Source organism: Scardinius erythrophthalmus (genome assembly GCF_964197995.2).
Source record: "Scardinius erythrophthalmus genome assembly, chromosome: 1".
Lineage (NCBI taxonomy): Eukaryota > Metazoa > Chordata > Actinopteri > Cypriniformes > Leuciscidae > Scardinius > Scardinius erythrophthalmus.
The window spans coordinates 32,227,470-32,251,137 of NC_138221.1; the positions used below are offsets into that span (position 1 = coordinate 32,227,470).

At 40.6% G+C, this 23,668-nt stretch overlaps 2 protein-coding genes across 2 annotated transcripts in view; one reads left to right on the forward strand and one right to left on the reverse strand.

Annotated features, from left to right (window-relative positions):
* The first annotated feature begins 277 nt into the window (after positions 1-277).
* Positions 278-5,964, forward strand: nme4 (NME/NM23 nucleoside diphosphate kinase 4). Its single transcript, XM_081375132.1, has 5 exons — positions 278-637; positions 2,561-2,691; positions 2,767-2,868; positions 3,214-3,326; positions 4,956-5,964. Exons 1-5 carry the CDS (start codon positions 520-522, stop codon positions 5,074-5,076), a joined length of 585 nt encoding a protein of 194 aa, XP_081231258.1. The 5' UTR covers positions 278-519; the 3' UTR covers positions 5,077-5,964.
* Positions 5,965-9,197: 3,233 nt separating this feature from the next.
* Positions 9,198-23,668, reverse strand: part of nfixb (nuclear factor I/Xb) — a 186,091-nt gene continuing 171,620 nt past the window's right edge. The window contains 2 exon segments of the mRNA XM_081375246.1: positions 9,198-11,368; positions 23,035-23,126. Coding sequence (XP_081231372.1) covers positions 11,354-11,368; positions 23,035-23,126 — 107 coding nt within the window. The 3' untranslated portion in view covers positions 9,198-11,353.

A 23,668-nucleotide genomic window follows, 5' to 3' on the forward strand; every position in this document is an offset into this window, starting at 1 on the left:
TCTCCCTGCCAGCAATCGATTAATGTGTGCTTGTCTTTCGACCTCACTTCACTTTTGGGACAGAATAGCTAAAACAAAATGTCCCCTGAAGTTAACATAAAATCTGACAAAATATTATTTCTAGAGAATAAAAATAATTTAAATAACAAGCTCTTAATTCAATTCCGTTTTTTGTTTAGCTGTCTTTTTCATATGGTTTATGCATTTTTGTGCGTCTATCTTTCATGCCTCTCCGAACAGGAAATGGTGTTAATTAAGAGGTCCTGTTTGTGCACGTGATGAGCAGTAATTACACTGTAGTTTGCGGGTCTCTTCTTCCCATGACACGCACACACACACACACGCGCTCCTCATCTGCACATACTGTGACTGGTCGCTTGACTTTGTCCTGTCAGGTGAATGACCGCGCGCGCGCGCGTGTGTGTAACGGTCCGGGGGTTAAAAGTTTCGGACCGCTCTTAAGTTTCGGAGTTGTAAAAGCGCTGCTCGGTTAAGTTTTGAGAAGGGCTTGACCTGGAAATGAAGATGATGTTTGTGAGATTTGCTCTCGGCGTCCACGGAGCGCGAGCGGCCACACTGAGCTCCACCACGCGCGCTTTGGGACACGGGCACGCGCGAAGCCTCAGCAGTGACACAGGTCTGTTTACATCCATCTCTCTCTCTGTGTGGAGAACAAACAGGTTTAGTGATAAAAGTGCTCTTTATGGAGAAGTTTTAGAACAGGGAAAATTAAAAGTATCATGACAGTAGCATTTTATTGACCTTTTAGCGTGGAAGTAACATATTCAAGGATGTGTACCAGTAATGCTTCACTAACAACGAGTAAAAAAGACTGGACTACGATGAGTTTTGTACACATCACGCGGGTAATTTTCTTTTAGTAAGGTTGTATTATATTTGAATCACATTGCTCTTCCATGGTAGCCTACTTTTTGATAGGCTGATTTTGGAAACATTTCATGGTAGGCCTAACGTATCCATTGAAATACCTCGACGACCATGATATGATTGAATTTGATCATTTTAATATTATGCCACGCTGTATAACTTAAGCCTATAGGCCTAAACGAATGTACCAGAACCATATGATACCAGTATTTTGTTACAGCCATTACAAAAATATATCGAATTAGGCTAATTCGATATATTTTGCTAGGCTATATTTTTTAAATCCAGTTTTATCTCTAGGATACAGTATATGTGCTCTGTCCTCAGGCGATCAGTGATTGGTTAATTGTGTTATTGCGTCCTCACGTGGGTGAGTGCTGACTACATTAGGAGCTCGTGCAAGTGGTGTCGTCTCACACTTAAAAGATTTAGTGTCGCAGGTCAAGATTGCAATGGCTTTCTGTATCACACACTGAAATTGAAATCAAAGACAAAAACTACACATGAGCATAAAAATACTCACATCTCAAACTTAACACTCCTTCAACTGTAATCCACCAAAATGTTTGCACATATTACTACATTTCAGTTAAATTAAATAAAGCTGGGAAAAAAAAAAAAACTAAATGAAAACAAGAAATGTTGCCTTGGTAAAAAACTAAAATTATTAAATAGAAATACAAGTCAACATTTGAAGTGGATCAAAACCTTTCTTCAAAGTTATACATGAATTTTTAACAAACCCGTTCTTATCTTAGGACAACTTTGATGAACTTTTTTGATCCACTTCAAATGATGACTACTGTAAATACCTCTAAATCTGAACTAAAACTGAAATATTAATCTTAAACCTAAATAGCGATATTTAAAAAACCTAATTAAATGACAAGCACAATGGGGAATTACTAACAATTAAACTCAAATTAACATGGAAACTGTACAAATAAAAGCTAATTCAAAATGATAAAACTATAATAAAACTAAAATGACATTATATTATAAAATATATTATATTTAATTAATACATATAGGCCTAAAGGTACCACAGTATTACCACTGTATACATCACTGTACTGTGGTACTGCTACAGACTGGTACTAGTTAGACCTGACTAACTGTGGTGACCTCCAACTCCCTCTTCACAGTGTGTGTGATTGGTCCTTCTGAAGGCCAATGTGAGTCAGTGTGTGTCTGTGTGTGTCTGTGTGTGTGTGTGTGTGTGTGTGTGTGTGTGTGTGTGTCTGTCTGTGTGTGTGTGTGTGTGTGTGTGGAACCAACTTAATTTGATAAAGCTTCAAGGAACGACTGTAAGTGATTGCGTGTCTGTCACGTTTGCAGGAACTTTTCTTAATAGACTGTTAGTATCCCTGTAAGAGATGGTCAGGTGATACATGTCATTTTCCTGATGATAACAGATGAAATATCACTGTTCCTGCAATGAATATTCAAAATGCTGATAAATTACCAATATTGAGAGACAATGACAATGTTAATGGCAGGAAGCTTTTAGCAGGGACGTGCAGAGAGTGTATATATACACTCACACTATTGTCTCACCCTTGGGCAGTAGATGGCGCTGTTTGCTTAACAAATTTATCATTAATCTGAAATAATAATGTGAGTAGTTGCCATGAAAACTGACATGTATTGACATGTTCTTGAACTGCTTTAGATCTGTCGGGCATTAAAGAACGCACTTTGGTCGCTGTGAAACCTGATGGCGTTCAGAGGCGTCTGATCGGTGATGTCATCAAGCGCTTCGAGCAGCGAGGATTCCGATTGGTGGGTCTGAAGATGCTGCAGGTGCGTGATACACACACAAGACGCTCATGAGTGTGTGTGACGTGTTTGTACATCATGTGTCTGTGTGTGTTTCAGGCTTCTGACAAGCTTTTAGCTCAGCATTACATCTCGCTGCGGAAGAAACCCTTCTACTCCAGCCTGCTGTATTACATGACCTCTGGCCCTGTAGTCGCCATGGTACAGTAACCACCAGTTATGAATATCATACAGCTGTAATACTATTTCTGCAGGATGCAAAGAGAGCAAACCCCTAATGCATTTGACAAAATGTGTCCAACCAGAAGATACTGTGTGCAATTTACTTTGATTTCCAATGTGATTAATGAACATCCAAAAGTAAGTTTTACACAACTTATTCAAAATACAAAATTACATTTTAAATGAGAAGTAGATGCCACTCGCCTAATTAAATATGCAATGAAGAAAAAGGTATAGCATACTACTGTCTGAAACTGTGTTCTTCAAACTGTTTGAAAACATTCTGTCATAAAGATTGAGTAGTTCTCATTGGTTTGTTTTCAGGTGTGGGAGGGGCATAATGTGGTGAGGTCGTCCCGTATGCTGGTGGGAGACACTGACCCTGCTGAAGCTTCACCTGGAACTATTAGAGGAGATTTCAGCATTCACATCAGCAGGTGCTTACACACACACACACACACACACACACACACACACACACACACACTCATTATGAGAACTAGCGTACTGCACACTATATATTTATAGTGATTATATATTTTTTAAATGTTCAAATGTTACGTTCAATAATAAACTCTTTTTTACATTTGTTTAAAGAAAAAATAAACAAATGAAATAGATGAAAAAATAGATATTCAAACAGTAGTGTACTATATTATTGCCACATGAGCTCACCACATTTCATGTTGTTAAATTGACCGAGTTGCATCTGATTATCATCTCAGAAATGGTTGTTTTGGGATTTTTTATTTTTTTTTGCAAAAACTCCTGGTAGTAACATAAAAAAAAAAAAAAAAAATCAAGAAAAAGATCTTGTAAAACTTTACAACAAGGTTCCATTTGTTAACATTACAATTAGTTAACATGAACTAACATTTAAAGTTACTTCTAAAGCATCTATTAATGTTTATTTAAATATTTGCAAACACATTATTAAAGTGCCCCTATTATGCAACTTTAAAGGTTTGCTTTGGAAGTCTCCTACAATAGGTTTACACACGTCAAAGTTCAAAAACACTTTCATTTTCTCATAATATACATTGCACATCACCTCATTTTTCAAAGAGTCTTAAAATGGTTCGTTGAAAGACTCATGGTGCGTATGAAAATGCCACTTCCATTCTATATAGTATGCGGAAAAAAGTATGTGAGCCGCGGAGTGTCTAAATTCATGGTATTCATATTAAAAGAGCAAGCGAAAAGTGCCCGGATGACCAACTACTTCTGCCGTGATTCCGAAGTTCGCATACGATGGACACTTTACTGTCCCATGAGGCCACAGGAGAGGATTTATGAACGGAGGTGAAGCTGATACAGCACAACTGTCTTTTTATCTAGCAGAGTCTGTGATTGGTCAGCTCTAGATCTTCCTCAGCACAGGATACACAGTGAGGGGAACAGTAACGATGGCGTCGGTTTTACCGTATAAATCCTTTGGAAATATATGTAAAGTGTATTTGCTTCCACAGAGCAGAAAACAGCGTCTTGTCGACAACATGAACCAAACTCTTCCAGCCTCAGCTTCATCTACAGTGTTTGAGGGTCAAAGTAAATTATCACGAGCAACCAATGAAGATCATCGGCTGACATCATGAAAATGTGCTACATTGTTACGTAGATATGTAACAGTAAATGAGCCTTTCTGTGGAATTACTGAAGACTCATTTTGGCAGTTCAGAATTGATTTTATTTTTAGTAGACATTAACTTTATTTGTCGTGCACTTTGACCTTTGAAACTGACAAACAGCAATATTATTCACTACATGAAAAGTAATATTCAAAAAAGCATAATAGGGGCACAAACAAAAGTTGTATCTGTCAATATGAACTAATGGACATGCGGCATGAACGGACATGAACTAACAATGAACGGTAGTTTTACTCTAACAAAGATGAATAAATAATTCTGTAACAATTGTGTTAGTTAAAGCTACTTAATGCATTAACTAATGGGACCTTATTATAAAGCGTTACCAAGAATCTCAGCTGTAATTATGTGTTCAAAGTCAAACCCTAAATGAGTGGCATGGATGCAATGACTTTAATGACTGTTGAATTCCTTCAGAAATGTGGTGCATGCCTCTGATTCTGTGGAAGGAGCGGAGCGGGAGATCTCGCTGTGGTTTCATTCCTCAGAGCTCGTCGACTGGGAGGGATGCGATCAGAAAAGCATTTACCACATTTAAGAGGGGCCGACGACTGTACTTGTCTGATCACGCTCAGCTGGGACGATTTCAGGTCAATTTCCTCAATAGCACATAAATGCTGATGCTGAAGTGCACAAATGATGTAAAATTGTTGAATGTAAATAAATTGAAATGTTATATATTATTAATATTTTTAAAAATAGAAGGAAAAAAAACCTTTTGGAGAAAATGTTGACAAAAGGTGGCCTTGAATCTTTTAAAAATGACTTATTTCTGCTTTGCTGCACAAGTACTAGTCAAAACAAAAGCTTTAATGGTTCATAATTGTTTCTAAAAAGCAATTATTGTTACAATTTTAATTGGTTAGTCTTTAACCAGTGACCACACACACAGTGCTTTAACTAACTTCTGTAAACAATATACTTTAATACTTAAAAAAAAGAACTTTAGAAGAACTTGCCTTTTAGCAGATGTTTGTGATCCGAACACAATCCCTTGGGGGAAATTCATTAAATAATTATTTATAGACTGTTAATTTAACATGAAATAAATACTTGCTGTAACTTAAAAATGGTTTGTTTGTGAATATATTTACATATTACATCAGTGCGTGATCAATATGTTACCAAACCAGTGGTGGTTTTAACAGCCGTAGGCCGCACAATGCTGTGACATTTGTTGCATTGATTTGTAATGAACAGTTTCATAAAGATGGCGGACACGTCGACATGTCTGGAGCGGCCGAATGTGGCTTCTATGTATACATTTCTACGATTCTCAAACTTTTTGACTCCCCATCTTTTGGCCTCACATTGTCCATCAACAGACGAAGACCGCTTGACTTTTCCAGTTGTTTGTGATTTTCTGGATAAGGATTGAGGATTTCCCTTCAATTTCTATCCAATAAAACATTTGAGAGCTTTGCATGACTAAAAAGTATCAAAATGTATAAAAACACACATGGAGTTATAAAATACTATTCATTTACATGACATCTCCAGGTCTAGATAAGGCAACTTCATATTTCCGTGGGAACCCTGGAAAATGAGAAAATATTAGTTATGGGGTGAATGAAGAAATACCTTGATTTTTAGCTTATTTTAATGCTTGTTTTGTCTTATTTTAAATCATCTTGGAAGTTCGCTGAGGCTAAACTGGATCTGAAGATCAAAATAACCACACCGAGTCGTCTTTACAGTCAAGAACATCCTTTTATTCAATCAGTTAAAGGTGCTGCTCTTTCTTGTTTTTCTTATTATGGAAAAGAAATTGTAATCAACACATGCATTTCACCATGAGCTCTGGAAGGCGTGTGGGACTGAGACGGGCGCCGCTCGAGGAGTTCAAACCAGGACCGAAGCCGCCGAGGGCTCATGCTACTCTAAACGCATTCCAATGCCCCGCTCAACAAAAGAGTACAAAAGTAAATACCAAAGAAAGAAAGAAAATGGACGGTCAGTACCAGGGAGGGACGATGAGAGCGCCAAACACGTGTCCGTCGCTATGGCTTTCACTTATTACAGTTATTAATAAATCGCAGCCAACGCGGACGCCGGCTTCACGGACTCGGGAAAGTGAAACAATTGCATATTTTGTTTGTGGGAGGAAGCAAGTTGTCTTTAAGCCCACATCGGCTTTTGCTGGTGAGTTTTCAAGTTAATTTTTAGGTTTTTTTGTGGCGTGCGTCACTTTGGTCTAAAGGGTTTGGCTCGTAACGCTGGGCTTCGAAACTGTCTGTCGCTTTCCCTGGGCTGAAACCACTCCGTTTTTAAGGTGCTTTGTCTAGACAGGAACTTTTTTTTTTTAATTATTATTTAAATTAAATATCTGGTCACGTACAACCATTCAAAAGGTGCATCATCAATACAGATTCTCAATGCAATATCAATACAAACAGATCATAGCAAATCAAATGAATTTGGTAACAAAAAAGAAATAAATAGATCAAAAACTCGCCTAGTCTACCCCAGCGGTCGGCCTCTATCGTTCTCGCAGCCGAAACGCCCATCTGTCCGTCGGACGGCCCACCAGAGCTCACCGGCGTAACTTGTTCACGTACATTAACTGTTCAATGGAGAAGCTGAAGAGATCGGTATGAATACAACGTGAAGCGTACAGACAAGAATAACATGTGAGCTAACTGCATTCTGCTCAGACAACATTTTTTTCTTACTCTTTTTTTTTTTTTTTATTATTTTAAAACCCCTCCGTTCATAGAAAAGGGGCACAGGGAAGGGTGATGGTTTTGCAACTATAGACTACTCCAGTGTCCAAAAGAGGCAGAAGACAAGATTACAGAGGAAGGAAAAGCAAGACAGAAAGTTTTTTTTTTGGTCTTTTTTTTTTGTCATTTTTTACAGTTTTCTTAATTATTCAACAATAAAAAGAGGAACTAAGTCACACCGATTTCCTTTAGTACTATATATACTGCTTTGAAGAAGTCGCGGAAGGAGAAATACAGAAGTTTGAAGGAGGGGACTTTTTTGTTTTTGTTTTTTTAATGTTTTTTTTTTTTTTTTTTGAGATGGGCACTCAGGATTACAAGATGGTGTCTGTGAACAAAAGGCACTTTTTAGGGACAACCTTTATGATGCTCTGAGTCTAACACTAGATCACAAAACAAATATTTAGAGTCATTTACACGGAGGGCCAGGAGAGGGCGCTGCGAGTTCGGAGGGGGAGGGGTTCAGTTTCAACTCTCTCGTTCTGATTGGTCGCCGACGTTGTTTGGGGGTCTGTTTGGGTGAAGCTTATTAAGAAATATAGATTTTTTTTTCACTCCCAAATCAAAATAAATGATATTGTGTATAAAGTATAAAAATTAAGCCTATTTGTTTAGGACCATTAAGATGTTTCTGCACTGTTTTTGACCAAAGATCTTTTTATTCTTTTGATTTTGGAGTGAAATATGACATGTTTTTGTAAGATTCACCAGTTTATCAAAATATAAAAAACAACAAATTCACATCACATCTCCCGTCTCTTCATAGTTTCTAGCTTACGACGGGCATTTTAGTTTATTCCTGCTGCGTTAAAGCCTCTCCCATAAACAGGGAAGATCTTGTCATAACTTTCAAACGAATTCGAAATTTTCTACATACAAAAAGCCAGCAAATTTCCGGCGGGAAGTTGGTTAAGGACTACGGCGGTTCAGGGCGACCCAAAGTATGGAAGTCCTACAAAACTGGAATGCATAGCGTGAAGTCAAAAATACCGCATTTTAGCTTGGTAAAAACCGTAAAACCTCTTAGGAAGTCGTCATTCATCGATCGCTACGGAGAAAAGGTTGGAGGAAAAATGCCTTTTGTCACAACCTTGACCACAATGAACCCCCTCCCCCCTTTAGTAAATATAAAAAGGAAAAAGAGTAATGTACGTGTGCCCCCCCCCCCCTAAAGTTTGTCTTGATAACACTTATTTTTTTGTCTTCTTATGTATAATAGAGATTGATCGTACTTTGATCCATAAAAAGCACCTGTTTTATTTAGTGATATATTCTTACGTGTCGCAAAAAAAACAGCTGCTTCAGCCCTCCTAAGTTTTGAGAACAAATCATTACAAATGAACAATAAAAAAAGCAGAAAAAAAGGAAAGATTACAAAACAAATTCCCAAAACTTACAAAGACCGTTTTTATCTCTCTCAATCGCTCTCTCTCTCTCTCTCTGCCCTGTAGTTTAGAGTCCCGGACAGCGTGGACTTTACTATAATAGAAGGATTTTCACCTCTACGCTTTCCTGTACACCCTAACAATGAGACAAACACAGTTTCTACCCAAGGCATTGCACATGGCTCAATCAACACACTTTATTTTGCAATAACAAATACTTCCTGTCCAAAACACAAAAGAAATCAAAAGCCGTGCATTTTTTTTTTCTCTCCCTACGCTATCAATAACGTTTTCCACGGAAATCTGATTTCCGCCAGTTTATTTTTTCGCTCTAATTTATTAAGTGCAGAACTGGGTTTCGGGACTGGAACTTCTGATTTCTGATATATGATAACTCATGATCATGTCATACTTCAAAAAATAACTAGACTGCCATTGAGCTTATTAGGCAAATAAGAAAAAAAAAATGTATATATAAATATATATGGATATATCCTGTATATATAAAGATGTTTGTAACTAGTGAGCTGACGCTTGTTTTTTTTTTTCTTCTCATAAAAATTTCACGCTCCTCTATAGCTTATATGCAAGAAAATAACCTGAATTCATGTTTTAACAAATTGCATAATGGGAATACAGAGGCACTTCCTTTGATTAGAAAAGAAAAGACCGTGTTAGTTTTCTAGCAAAGCGATGACACGGCCGCCGTCCGGCAACAATGCTTCCCTGCAGTGAGATACATGGTCAGGCAGTCCAGTTATTTAGTGAGGTTGTCCATTACAGCTGCGTTGAAAGCTAAACGTTTGTTTTTATCAGCGGATGAAGCTACTGTAATTCACCCTAAAGGCTTCCCTTTGTAGTCAACCTGCGGAGGACAGTGCGTGTATGCGCATACTTTTATGACGGCCATGCCGAAACATTGCCCAAATGTTGCTGTTGAAGTGAATGGTAAAGCGTGGCGCCTAATAAAAGCGGCCCCCGAGCGGCCCACCTCCCTCTGAGCACGGCTATGATATGTCACACATTCTTTTGCTCCGCAGCGAGGTCGCGTGTTCTTGGAACAAGGACTTCTGGGAGTGTAAACAGGTACGTAAACAAAACACAGAAGTGGGCGTGTCTCTAAGGCCGTTTTTATTAGCGCTAATGAACTTGGGACTTTTATTATGCCTTGCTTGACTAGAATTTTGTTTTAAGTCTCCAACTTCTAATTAAGAGCTTTATGTTTTTAAACAAACAATTTAAAACTTATTTTTCAGACATATGGCTTTAATTAAAAATTGAGTTTGAAGTAAAAAGAATGCAATGATTATCGCAGTTTTGTTTTGTTTTTAAACAAAAGGATTTTAAAATTGTAGCTCGGTCACATGGCTGTTAAGGTGCCGTCACATTTATAGTTGCTTGGCGAAATTTCGCGGACGAAATACCATCATTTAAATAGGAATCTATGCAATGAATAATGGGGGTGACTAATATCCCCAAGGAGTTTTTACTCAATTTTTAACAATGAATTTAAAACATATTTCAGACATATGGCTTTAATAAAAGAAATAGAAAAAAAGAATGCAATGATTATCTCTGACTTTTTTCATGGCTGTGAAGGTTCACCAGGGTTGCCAAGTCTGACAAAGAATAAATATAATTTATGCTTGTATTGAAATATTTTATATTCTACCAAATTATAAATTTGTGCTAGTTTTTTTGTGCAAGAAAACTTATATTTCAGACATGTGGCTTTAATAATAAAAAAAGGATATGAGTTTAAAATAATAAAAGAACGCAAAGATTAGTACAGATTTCGCATTAAGTTCAAGATGGTCTTTGTACAGTCAATATTGTAGCGATGCACAACGGACCTTTTTCGCCCACGAAATTTTGCGCAAGTGACAGCGCCTAAAGTGTGTGTGTGTGTTCTGGTTGGCATTTTTCGTCCTATAGGAGTACTAACTAAAATCTGGTGCTGTCTAGTTGGCACTAAGGGCCTGAATTGGACGTTTGTTTCATTAAAACGCTTCTGTTTGAGGCCTGAAAACGAGGACTTCCTCTGAGATGCGTCTCTGCGTAGCTGTAGTGTGAGGGGTTTTGTTTTCTCCGCAATAAAATGTGCAAATAATGTTCGCCGTCGATCCCATTTTCAATAGTGCACATCAAACTAGTGTTCTTCGCATATTTGTAGTGCAATACTTCTGCTGTTCATAATTAGTTTAGTAATTGACCGAAAAAGACGTTTCTACTGCATGCTATTTAGCTACAAATGCTGCAAAACGTCTTATGATGTGAAATGACGTTTAAGTGTTTAGAGAACAAAAAACTGAAGTTTAATTAGTAAAGATCTTCGATTTAGTTGTGTCTGAATCCTCACCACTGAAACTGTTGATAATCCCAGCCATTGTACACTACATCCTTGTTTCTGTCTCAGTTCATCAGGTTCTTCCTCTATGTTGCCGTTGTTTTTCTGACGGTTCTTGCGAGATGCTGTAGGTGTGTGTCAGTCCGTCACCTCCTGCTGTGATCTGAACGTCTGTAACGGAGGTGGAGGAGCGGGCTTGAAGGGCGTCTGACGGTTGGCAAATACAGGGTCGAACGTTTCCCAATCATATTCTGCTCACGTTTCTTAGGGTGCATTTCAGGTCGGAGGGGATTTTCAAACAGGATTTTTTTTTTTCATAAAACTTCCAAATTGTGTGGACAGGTTGCAGGCAGGACCTCGTCAAAGGAACCATGACTGTAAACACACACACAAAAAAGCACTGTTAGTGTTCAATCTGAAAATACACCAGCTCAGTGAGAATACTGTATTATTATAAAACTATTTGTGCAGACTTCTTTTTGATCACAAGTACTATCAAGGCCAATATTGCTCATATAGATTCTTACAATTTCTGAGGATAAAAATGCTATTCTAACTAATTTTAATCATTATAGGTTACATTATACATCTAATGAGTATTTAATTTTATAAACATTATATTTGAAAGCCAAAATAAACATAACATAGGACTAAACTAACATCTCACATATCCATTTTTGTTTATCAGTCATAAACAACAATTACAAAACATACGTTTATTTTATTTCAGATAAGCATAATAAACGTCACATAAACCCATTATAATTTCATAATTTGTTTATAATTTATTTTATTTTTTTTATATTTTTATATTTGTATTATTTAAACTTTAAACTAAATGAAATGCATTTTATTGCCATATATACCATAGATATTATAACATATACCATATTATAATTTAATATATTGTAAAATATTGATGCGTTCCAGTCCTCCTGGGAAGTTGGTATTACGAGTTGGGAAGTCGTGCTTATGACGTCAGGTGTGTATAAGTCACTTTGGTCGGATCAAGATGGTGGTGTACTTTCTCTTAATTAATTACACAAAAATACAGCAAGATTTTTAAACTCTACTTCTATAAAACAAAGAATGTGCATCCGGTTTTTATGTTTTTATTAATTTATGAAGCCACTGTCAACTTTAGTGCTACATTTTGTATTGTTATATTACAATGCTGTTATATTTTGTGCATACAATTATCTTATTTTGTTTTAAAGGGATAGTTCACCCAAAAATGAAAATTCTGTCATCATTTACTCACCCTCAAGTTGTTTCAAACTTGTATGAATTTCTTTTTTCTGCTGAACACAAAAGAAGATATTTTGAAAAATGTCTGTAACCAAACAGTTGATGGACCCAATTGACATCCATAGTATTTTTTTTTTCCTACTATGGAAGTCAATGGGGTCCATCAACTGTTTGGTTACAGACATTTTTCAAAATATCATCTTTTGTGTTCAGCAGAAGAAAGAAAGTCATACAGGTTTGAAACAACTTGAGGGTGAGTAAATGATGACAGAATTTTCATTTGTGGGTGAACTACCCCTTTAAACAAAAAAGCCTGACAATGCCACTTCTAAATACCTATTAATATTGTGGTATTTCACCACATTTCCCACTGAAACTCCCTCAACTCGTGAAGATTAGAGCTTAAAGAAAATCCTGAGCTTCTAACTCGTATTTGCGACTTTGTGGTGGCGTTCATATGCGTTCAACTCGTAAATACAATCTATCCGAAATGACTTGATCCAGCACCATTAATCCTCGATTGTGTGAAGACTGCTGTTACAGACGACACCACTAGAGGTCAGGCTTGACTCTCACAGAGCGCTCAGTCTGACCTGCTCACCATATGGGCCTTTACGCCACAGTTTGACCTGAACTAAACCAGCAAACCTCCCTTCTGGGAATGTCATGTCAAGAGAGCTCTGACGCATCTCTACATACCAACACATTGACTTTATTAACATCAACAGACGTTCTGTTAATGCATCTCAGGAGTTCAGCTCATAAAGTTCAAATATCACACTGATAACGCCAATGGACAGACATTCTTACAAAGAGAAATATTTAGACAAAGTTTATAGTGCGTTCTCGTTATCTTGGAATTACTGTGTTTCCCAGTAAAAATACTTTACGACTTGTCAAACTTTTAATTTTAATTAGGAAACTCATTTAACCTTTATAATGTTAAAAAAAAAGAAAAAAAAAAAGAAAAATGGCAGCAGAATAAAATTTGACATATTTTAAACATACACATTTTTCTGTAAGTAGAGGAAGGACAGTCCTTTATTACTGTGATTAATATTTTCATGAAGGTTTATGTCCTTATTCAATTGATAATATACAAGTAAATAATTAATTAATATTAATGAACATTAGTTATTTATAGAAAATTTATACAATTCTAAATGTCATATTTTTACAAATAAAAATATAATATACAAATATTTTATATAAAATATGCTGAATTAAATACTAATTTATATACATGTCTGTCTGTACGTGCGTATATATATATGTATATATATATATGTATATATATATATATATACAGTATATATATATGTATATATATATATATACAGTATATATATATATATATATATATATATATATATATATATATATATATATATATATATATGAAAAAATATTTCTGTTTTCTAAATGTACTACTCGTATAGAAAAAGTCTTAAATCTTCGAGTTCAGCTCATGAAAAATGGGGGCAAAAACAAGTGTTGCGTTTATAATTTTGTTCAGTGTATATATTGCATACGGTACATGTCTACGGTACAGACATGCACATACACACACATTAATATACATGTATATATTTTTTTAATAATATATGCAGACACATATTATGAAAACACAAACTTTTGTTAGATGCAATTTATCGATTTGACAGCACTAATTATATTATTTATGAATAAAATAATATATAAATATATATTTAATATATAAATATATATTTAAACTAATATATAAAATTATTGTTTTAAATAAAATATGTATTATAATAGCTCTAAAACAATACTGTTCTACAATCTGCTCAAGAGCTCTTGTTCAGAGATTTACTGAAACACCCTTGCGTTGACTAATCAGGAAGTGCTTGAGCGTTTGACACGTGACTAACACAGCGCTCGGCTCCATCAGTGTGACAAGAGAGATGGAGAAGGAGACATGCCGCTCTGGATTACGGCGAGAGCTCGGCTCCATCAGTGTGAAGAGAGATGGAGAAGGAGACATGCCGCTCTGGATTACGGCGAGAGCTCGGCTCCATCAGTGTGAAGAGAGATGGAGAAGGAGAGATGGAGAAGGAGAGATGCTGCTCTGGATTACGGTGAGAGCTCGGCTCCATCAGTGTGAAGAGAGATGGAGAAGGAGAGATTCTGCTCTGGATTACGGCGAGAGCTCGGCTCTATCAGTGTGAAGAGAGATGGAGAAGGAGAGATTCTGCTCTGGATTACGGTGAGAGCTCGGCTCCATCAGTGTGAAGAGAGATGGAGAAGGAGAGATTCTGCTCTGGATTACGGCGAGAGCTCGGCTCCATCAGTGTGAAGAGAGATGGAGAAGGAGAGATGCTGCTCCGGATTACAGGGAGAGCTCGACTCCATCAGTGTGAAGAGAGATGGAGAAGGAGAGATGGAGAAGGAGAGATGCTGCTCTGGATTACGGTGAGCTCGACTCCATCAGTGTGAAGAGAGATGGAGAAGGAGAGATTCTGCTCTGGATTACGGCGAGAGCTCGGCTCCATCAGTGTGAAGAGAGATGGAGAAGGAGAGATGCTGCTCTGGATTACAGTGAGAGCTCGACTCCATCAGTGTGAAGAGAGATGGAGAAGGAGAGATTCTGCTCTGGATTACGGTGAGAGCTCGACTCCATCAGTGTGAAGAGAGATGGAGAAGGAGAGATGCTGCTCTGGATTACAGTGAGAGCTCGACTCCATCAGTGTGAAGAGAGATGGAGAAGGAGAGATTCTGCTCTGGATTACGGTGAGAGCTCGACTCCAACAGTGTGAAGAGAGATGGAGAAGGAGAGATTCTGCTATGGATTACGGTGAGAGCTCGACTCCATCAGTGTGAAGAGAGATGGAGAAGGAGAGATACTGCTCTGGATTACGGCGAGAGCTCGACTCCATCAGTGTGAAGAGAGATGGAGAAGGAGAGATTCTGCTCTGGATTACGGCGAGAGTTCGGCTCCATCAGTGTGAAGAGAGATGGAGAAGGAGAGATTCTGCTCTGGATTACGGTGAGAGCTCGGCTCCATCAGTGTGAAGAGAGATGGAGAAGGAGAGATGGAGAAGGAGAGATGCTGCTCTGGATTATGGCGAGAGCTCGGCTCCATCAGTGTGAAGAGAGATGGAGAAGGAGAGATGGAGAAGGAGAGATTCTGCTCTGGATTACGGCGAGAGTTCGGCTCCATCAGTGTGAAGAGAGATGGAGAAGGAGAGATGGAGAAGGAGAGATTCTGCTCTGGATTACGGTGAGAGCTCGGCTCCATCAGTGTGAAGAGAGATGGAGAAGGAGAGATTCTGCTCTGGATTACGGCGAGAGTTCGGCTCCATCAGTGTGAAGAGAGATGGAGAAGGAGAGATTCTGCTCTGGATTACGGTGAGAGCCCGACTCCATCAGTGTGAAGAGAGATGGAGAAGGAGAGATTCTGCTCTGGATTACGGTGAGAGCTCGGCTCCATCAGTGTGAAGAGAGATGGAGAAGGAGAGATGTCGCTCTGGATTACGGTGAGAGCTCGGCTCCATCAGTGTGAAGAGAGATGGAGAAGGAGAGATGTCGCTCTGGATTACGGTGAGAGCTCGGCTCCATCAGTGTGAAGAGAGATGGAGAAGGAGAGATTCTGCTCTGGATTACGGTGAGAGCTCGGCTCCATCAGTGTGAAGAGAGATGGAGAAGGAGAGATGGAGAAGGAGAGATTCTGCTCTGGATTACGGTGAGAGCTCGACTCCATCAGTGTGAAGAGAGATGGAGAAGGAGAGATTCTGCTCTGGATTACGGTGAGAGCTCGGCTCCATCAGTGTGAAGAGAGATGGAGAAGGAGAGATGGAGAAGGAGAGATGCTGCTCTGGATTATGGCGAGAGCTCGGCTCCATCAGTGTGAAGAGAGATGGAGAAGGAGAGATTCTGCTCTGGATTATGGCGAGAGCTCGACTCCATCAGTGTGAAGAGAGATGGAGAAGGAGAGATGCTGCTCTGGATTACGGCGAGAGCTCGGCTCCATCAGTGTGAAGAGAGATGGAGAGGGAGAGATGCTGCTCTGGATTACGGCGAGAGCTCGACTCCATCAGTGTGAAGAGAGATGGAGAAGGAGAGATGCTGCTCTGGATTACGGCGAGAGCTCGGCTCCATCAGTGTGAAGAGAGATGGAGAAGGAGAGATGCTGCTCCGGATTACAGGGAGAGCTCGACTCCATCAGTGTGAAGAGAGATGGAGAAGGAGAGATGGAGAAGGAGAGATGCTGCTCTGGATTACGGTGAGCTCGACTCCATCAGTGTGAAGAGAGATGGAGAAGGAGAGATTCTGCTCTGGATTACGGCGAGAGCTCGGCTCCATCAGTGTGAAGAGAGATGGAGAAGGAGAGATGCTGCTCTGGATTACAGTGAGAGCTCGACTCCATCAGTGTGAAGAGAGATGGAGAAGGAGAGATTCTGCTCTGGATTACGGTGAGAGCTCGACTCCATCAGTGTGAAGAGAGATGGAGAAGGAGATATGCTGCTCTGGATTACAGTGAGAGCTCGACTCCATCAGTGTGAAGAGAGATGGAGAAGGAGAGATTCTGCTCTGGATTACGGTGAGAGCTCGACTCCAACAGTGTGAAGAGAGATGGAGAAGGAGAGATTCTGCTATGGATTACGGTGAGAGCTCGACTCCATCAGTGTGAAGAGAGATGGAGAAGGAGAGATACTGCTCTGGATTACGGCGAGAGCTCGACTCCATCAGTGTGAAGAGAGATGGAGAAGGAGAGATTCTGCTCTGGATTACGGCGAGAGTTCGGCTCCATCAGTGTGAAGAGAGATGGAGAAGGAGAGATTCTGCTCTGGATTACGGTGAGAGCTCGGCTCCATCAGTGTGAAGAGAGATGGAGAAGGAGAGATGGAGAAGGAGAGATGCTGCTCTGGATTATGGCGAGAGCTCGGCTCCATCAGTGTGAAGAGAGATGGAGAAGGAGAGATGGAGAAGGAGAGATTCTGCTCTGGATTACGGCGAGAGTTCGGCTCCATCAGTGTGAAGAGAGATGGAGAAGGAGAGATGGAGAAGGAGAGATTCTGCTCTGGATTACGGTGAGAGCTCGGCTCCATCAGTGTGAAGAGAGATGGAGAAGGAGAGATGGAGAAGGAGAGATTCTGCTCTGGATTACGGCAAGAGTTCGGCTCCATCAGTGTGAAGAGAGATGGAGAAGGAGAGATTCTGCTCTGGATTACGGTGAGAGCCCGACTCCATCAGTGTGAAGAGAGATGGAGAAGGAGAGATTCTGCTCTGGATTACGGTGAGAGCTCGGCTCCATCAGTGTGAAGAGAGATGGAGAAGGAGAGATGTCGCTCTGGATTACGGTGAGAGCTCGGCTCCATCAGTGTGAAGAGAGATGGAGAAGGAGAGATGTCGCTCTGGATTACGGTGAGAGCTCGGCTCCATCAGTGTGAAGAGAGATGGAGAAGGAGAGATTCTGCTCTGGATTACGGTGAGAGCTCGGCTCCATCAGTGTGAAGAGAGATGGAGAAGGAGAGATGGAGAAGGAGAGATTCTGCTCTGGATTACGGTGAGAGCTCGACTCCATCAGTGTGAAGAGAGATGGAGAAGGAGAGATTCTGCTCTGGATTACGGTGAGAGCTCGGCTCCATCAGTGTGAAGAGAGATGGAGAAGGAGAGATGGAGAAGGAGAGATGCTGCTCTGGATTATGGCGAGAGCTCGGCTCCATCAGTGTGAAGAGAGATGGAGAAGGAGAGATGCTGCTCTGGATTACGGCGAGAGCTCGGCTCCATCAGTGTGAAGAGAGATGGAGAAGGAGAGATGCTGCTCTGGATTACGGCGAGAGCTCGACTCCATCAGTGTGAAGAGAGATGGAGAAGGAGAGATGCTGCTCTGGATTACGGCGAGAGCTCGACTCCATCAGAGTGAAGAGAGATGGAGAAGGAGAGATTCTGCTCTGGATTACGGCGAGAGCTCGACTCCATCAGTGTGCAGAGAGATGGAGAAGGAGAGATGGAGAAGGAGAGATGCTGCTCTGGATTACAGCGAGAGCTCGGCTCCATCAGTGTGAAGAGAGATGGAGAAGGAGAGATTCTGCTCTGGATTACGGCGAGAGCTCGGCTCCATCAGTGTGAAGAGAGATGGAGAAGGAGAGATGCTGCTCTGGATTACCGCGAGAGCTCGGCTCCATCAGTGTGAAGAGAGATGGAGAAGGAGAGATTCTGCTCTGGATTACCGCGAGAGCTCGGCTCCATCAGTGTGAAGAGAGATGGAGAAGGAGAGATTCTGCTCTAGATTACGGGCGAGAGCTCGACTCCAGTGTGAAGAGAGATGAAGAAGGAGAGATGCTGCTCTGGATTACGGCGAGAGCTCGGCTCCATCAGTGTGAAGAGAGATGGAGAAGGAGAGATTCTGCTCTGGATTACGGCGAGAGCTCGACTCCATCAGTGTGAAGAGAGATGGAGAAGGAGAGATGCTGCTCTGGATTACAGTGAGAGCTCGACTCCATCAGTGTGAAGAGAGATGGAGAAGGAGAGATGGAGAAGGAGAGATGCTGCTCTGGATTACGGCGAGAGCTCGGCTCCATCAGTGTGAAGAGAGATGGAGAAGGAGAGATTCTGCTCTGGATTACGGCGAGAGCTCGGCTCTATCAGTGTGAAGAGAGATGGAGAAGGAGAGATGCTGCTCTGGATTACAGTGAGAGCTCGGCTCCATCAGTGTGAAGAGAGATGGAGAAGGAGAGATTCTGCTCTGGATTACGGTGAGAGCTCGACTCCATCAGTGTGAAGAGAGATGGAGAAGGAGAGATTCTGCTCTGGATTACGGTGAGAGCTCGACTCCATCAGTGTGAAGAGAGATGGAGAAGGAGAGATTCTGCTCTGGATTACGGTGAGAGCTCGGTTCCATCAGTGTGAAGAGAGATGGAGAAGGAGAGATGTTGCTCTGGATTACGGTGAGAGCTCGGCTCCATCAGTGTGAAGAGAGATGGAGAAGGAGAGATGTCGCTCTGGATTACGGTGAGAGCTCGGCTCCATCAGTGTGAAGAGAGATGGAGAAGGAGAGATTCTGCTCTGGATTACGGTGAGAGCTCGGCTCCATCAGTGTGAAGAGAGATGGAGAAGGAGAGATGGAGAAGGAGAGATTCTGCTCTGGATTACGGTGAGAGCTCGACTCCATCAGTGTGAAGAGAGATGGAGAAGGAGAGATTCTGCTCTGGATTACGGTGAGAGCTCGGCTCCATCAGTGTGAAGAGAGATGGAGAAGGAGAGATGGAGAAGGAGAGATGCTGCTCTGGATTATGGCGAGAGCTCGGCTCCATCAGTGTGAAGAGAGATGGAGAAGGAGAGATTCTGCTCTGGATTATGGCGAGAGCTCGACTCCATCAGTGTGAAGAGAGATGGAGAAGGAGAGATGCTGCTCTGGATTACGGCGAGAGCTCGGCTCCATCAGTGTGAAGAGAGATGGAGAAGGAGAGATGCTGCTCTGGATTACGGCGAGAGCTCGGCTCCATCAGTGTGAAGAGAGATGGAGAAGGAGAGATGCTGCTCTGGATTACGGCGAGAGCTCGACTCCATCAGTGTGAAGAGAGATGGAGAAGGAGAGATTCTGCTCTGGATTATGGCGAGAGCTCGACTCCATCAGTGTGCAGAGAGATGGAGAAGGAGAGATGGAGAAGGAGAGATGCTGCTCTGGATTACGGCGAGAGCTCGGCTCCATCAGTGTGAAGAGAGATGGAGAAGGAGAGATTCTGCTCTGGATTACGGCGAGAGCTCGGCTCCATCAGTGTGAAGAGAGATGGAGAAGGAGAGATGCTGCTCTGGATTACCGCGAGAGCTCGGCTCCATCAGTGTGAAGAGAGATGGACAAGGAGAGATTCTGCTCTGGATTACCGCGAGAGCTCGACTCCAATGTGAAGAGAGATGGAGAAGGAGAGATGCTGCTCTGGATTACGGCGAGAGCTCGGCTCCATCAGTGTGAAGAGAGATGGAGAAGGAGAGATTCTGCTCTGGATTACGGCGAGAGCTCGACTCCATCAGTGTGAAGAGAGATGGAGAAGGAGAGATGCTGCTCTGGATTACAGTGAGAGCTCGACTCCATCAGTGTGAAGAGAGATGGAGAAGGAGAGATGGAGAAGGAGAGATGCTGCTCTGGATTACGGCGAGAGCTCGGCTCCATCAGTCTGAAGAGAGATGGAGAAGGAGAGATTCTGCTCTGGATTACGGCGAGAGCTCGGCTCTATCAGTGTGAAGAGAGATGGAGAAGGAGAGATGCTGCTCTGGATTACAGTGAGAGCTCGGCTCCATCAGTGTGAAGAGAGATGGAGAAGGAGAGATTCTGCTCTGGATTACGGTGAGAGCTCGACTCCATCAGTGTGAAGAGAGATGGAGAAGGAGAGATTCTGCTCTGGATTACAGTGAGAGCTCGGCTCCATCAGTGTGAAGAGAGATGGAGAAGGAGAGATTCTGCTCTGGATTACGGTGAGAGCTCGACTCCATCAGTGTGAAGAGAGATGGAGAAGGAGAGATTCTGCTCTGGATTACAGTGAGAGCTCAGTGAGAGAGAGCGGGATTGTTTCTCCTGATTGGCTTTAACAAAACTCTCTAGAAGTCAAATCCTGGAAACACTTTGGCTGAGAGTGTCTGGGAGGAGGGGCTGTGGGTAACTTTTGTTCTGGGTGACTCTTGCAGGTCACACAAACACCCCCGGCACATCCCCCCCGTCCCCCCCCTCCCCGGCCGGCTCGCTCGCCCCTGGCTAAAGCCCAACAGCCACTCGGGCAAAGTAACTCTTCCCCTCTAAGCTGTACTCCTCCCTCTCGCAATCCCATCTTCCCCCTGTAATCCTTGGCAGTGACCAGCTCTACTCAAACACACACACACACACACACACACACACACACACACACACACACACACCTCTCAAGTTCAACTGCCTGTGACATCATGTCTCGTTGCTGCGGGCAACCAGACAGTTGGGACGTGACTTTTCAGTTTAGGGGCCGTGCTTAAACTTTGCCTCTTTTCTCCGGGCCTGTCTCACTTTTCCGCAGTTCTTTCCTTGTTCCTTTGGAAGGGAACAGAGAGAACGGAGAGAACTTCCTCATACGGAGATGTATGGACATACAGTGGGCCGAAAAGGTTTTCAAACACTTAAAAGGAACAGGTTTGATTGGCACTACATGAAATGATCTGTCTGTATCTGTGCGTCTGAAACGCTACTGGATCTTTTCTCTTCAATCATGTCACTTTTCTTTTGAGTCTTTGGACAAAACTAGAGTTGTGGTGATTTTTCTTGGATGTATGAAGTCAGTTCACTCAGGTGAAGAAAATCTCATCGACTATGAACTGACATAAAGCTTCTATCACCTAAAACAAAAACTCTAGTTCTTTTGATTTATCTTTGAAAACCTCACAAAGTACTTTTTGTGGAATGTTTGAAAAGTGTTCTTTTGCTGTTTCTTCAAAATACATGCCACTTGCTTTGATATTCTGTCAACAAACATTTTAAAGTTTAACTTAACTGCTGAAATACCCTTTAGGCCACTTGAAAGTTCACTGAATCCTTCAAGAAACAGCTCTTTGAAGTAAATTACACTGAATTATAATTATTAATACACTTTCTTAAAACTTTCACATTTAATTAAAAATTAATAAATAAAAACAAAATAAATTAATTTATTATTTCACCATTGTATCTCTGCCTCTTTTAGCTGTTATCAATGTTCGTATTACATTGAATTTATTTTTTTAATTAATAATAAATGTATTATTTCACTATTGTCTCACTGCCTCTTTATCTTTCATAAATGTCTATATTACATTTAATATTTTTAATATTTTATTATTGCACTATATATTTATTTCTTTACTTGCATTGCATAGCATAGAAATATATGCAATTGCTATGTGTGTGTATATATATATATATATATTCATCTGCAAATAATGAATCTTCGCAAAGCATTTACTTATAATGACCAGCTATTTTCATTGTCTACATTACATTTAATAATTTTATATAAATGAATTATTGCACCCAGAAAAGTGCAATACTAATAATAATATTTATAATTATAATAATAATAATAATAATATATATATATATATATATATATATATATATATATATATATATATATATATATATATATATTCACCAACAAATAATGAATCTTTGCAAAACATTTACTTATAATACCCAGCTATGCTATTTTGCACACTAAAGTTGTTTAAGTCTTAGAGGACAAAAGGAAAGTGGTTCCTCTACCCTTAAAAAATTTAGGGTGAACACACTAGAAAATGTGCAAAATCGGACAAAGCGAAGTCACAGCCAAGAAGTCACGGTGGGAGAGAAGAAAAAAAAAAATCACCAGCAGAGGGTGATAGCGAGTTGAGAAACAAGTTAAAGAAGGTGAAAAAAAACACTGAGAATTGAGGAAAGGTTAGGCAGAAAGAGAGGGAAATGAATGGTCAAATCCAGAGAGGCCGTCCAGCAGAGGGAGGAGGTGAGAGCGGGCGAGTTAGCGACTTCAGATGGTCACCATGTGTTGAGGAGCAGGGAGCCAGCCCGGGGCGGGTGTGGTTTACACATTAATGAGTAAAGTGTACTGGGTGATGGAGGAGGCGCAGTGTGGTGGCCGCACATTCGCAACGCTCAAATCAACTACGCCGCGCCGATCAGCTTGAGTTATCGCAGGCCTGCTCCAGATGGGCCCGTCACCGCATAGCATAGAGCATCATGGGAAAAGAGGGGAGGAGCAGGCTAACATGCTAAGAAAGAGGATTTTAAATGCTCGAACACAAGAAACAAGGTTTGTTTTGATTATAACAATCACCTGCGTCTGCTGGGGTATGTTCAGAAAGTTGTTGTCCCGTGATCCGATGCTGACAAACCTGTTGGGAGCTGTGGAGCCTGGCGTGGAGTATGCTGAGAAAGAAAGAGAGAAGAAGAGAGACAGAAAATATAAATAAAAAACAAAAAGATTTCAGAAAATCATCAGAAAAGCACGACATTTGGCATTTTCATGAATCACCCTATACAATATAAAATCTTTTAGTTAATTAAAGAGCAATCTGAACAAAAAAAAAATGATTCTCAGCAGATGCTTTGAGCAAATTTCATGAAATATTTAGTGAAAACTGAAAAACTCCTGTACTGAATGTACTGCAAGAACTTATCATCAAAGATATACTACGCTTGATTGTCATTGGTTCACACAGTTGAAGATCAATCAATTAAAATTTAATTTGAATCTGCAGGTTTGAAGTCATTATGAAATTTAGGGCAGTTTCAGGTTTTGGATTTATTTGATGGACTCTGTAACCGTTCATCAAATATGGATATCTAAAACAAGAAAAAAATCAAAGCCAAAGAGCCGTATTTGTTCTACAGTTTGCTGTTAGCGCTTTCATTAACAAACATTCAAAAAGATATGAAATGCTGCTTTGTTCATTCATTTAAAAAAATAT

Coding starts and splice junctions, on each gene's coding strand:
- nme4 (XM_081375132.1), top strand. CDS start 520: ATGAAGATGATGTTTGTGAGATTTGCTCTCGGCGTCCACGGAGCGCGA. Junction 638..2,560: donor AAGCCTCAGCAGTGACACAG/GTCTGTTTACAT, acceptor GAACTGCTTTAG/ATCTGTCGGGCATTAAAGAA. Junction 2,869..3,213: donor CTGGCCCTGTAGTCGCCATG/GTACAGTAACCA, acceptor GTTTGTTTTCAG/GTGTGGGAGGGGCATAATGT.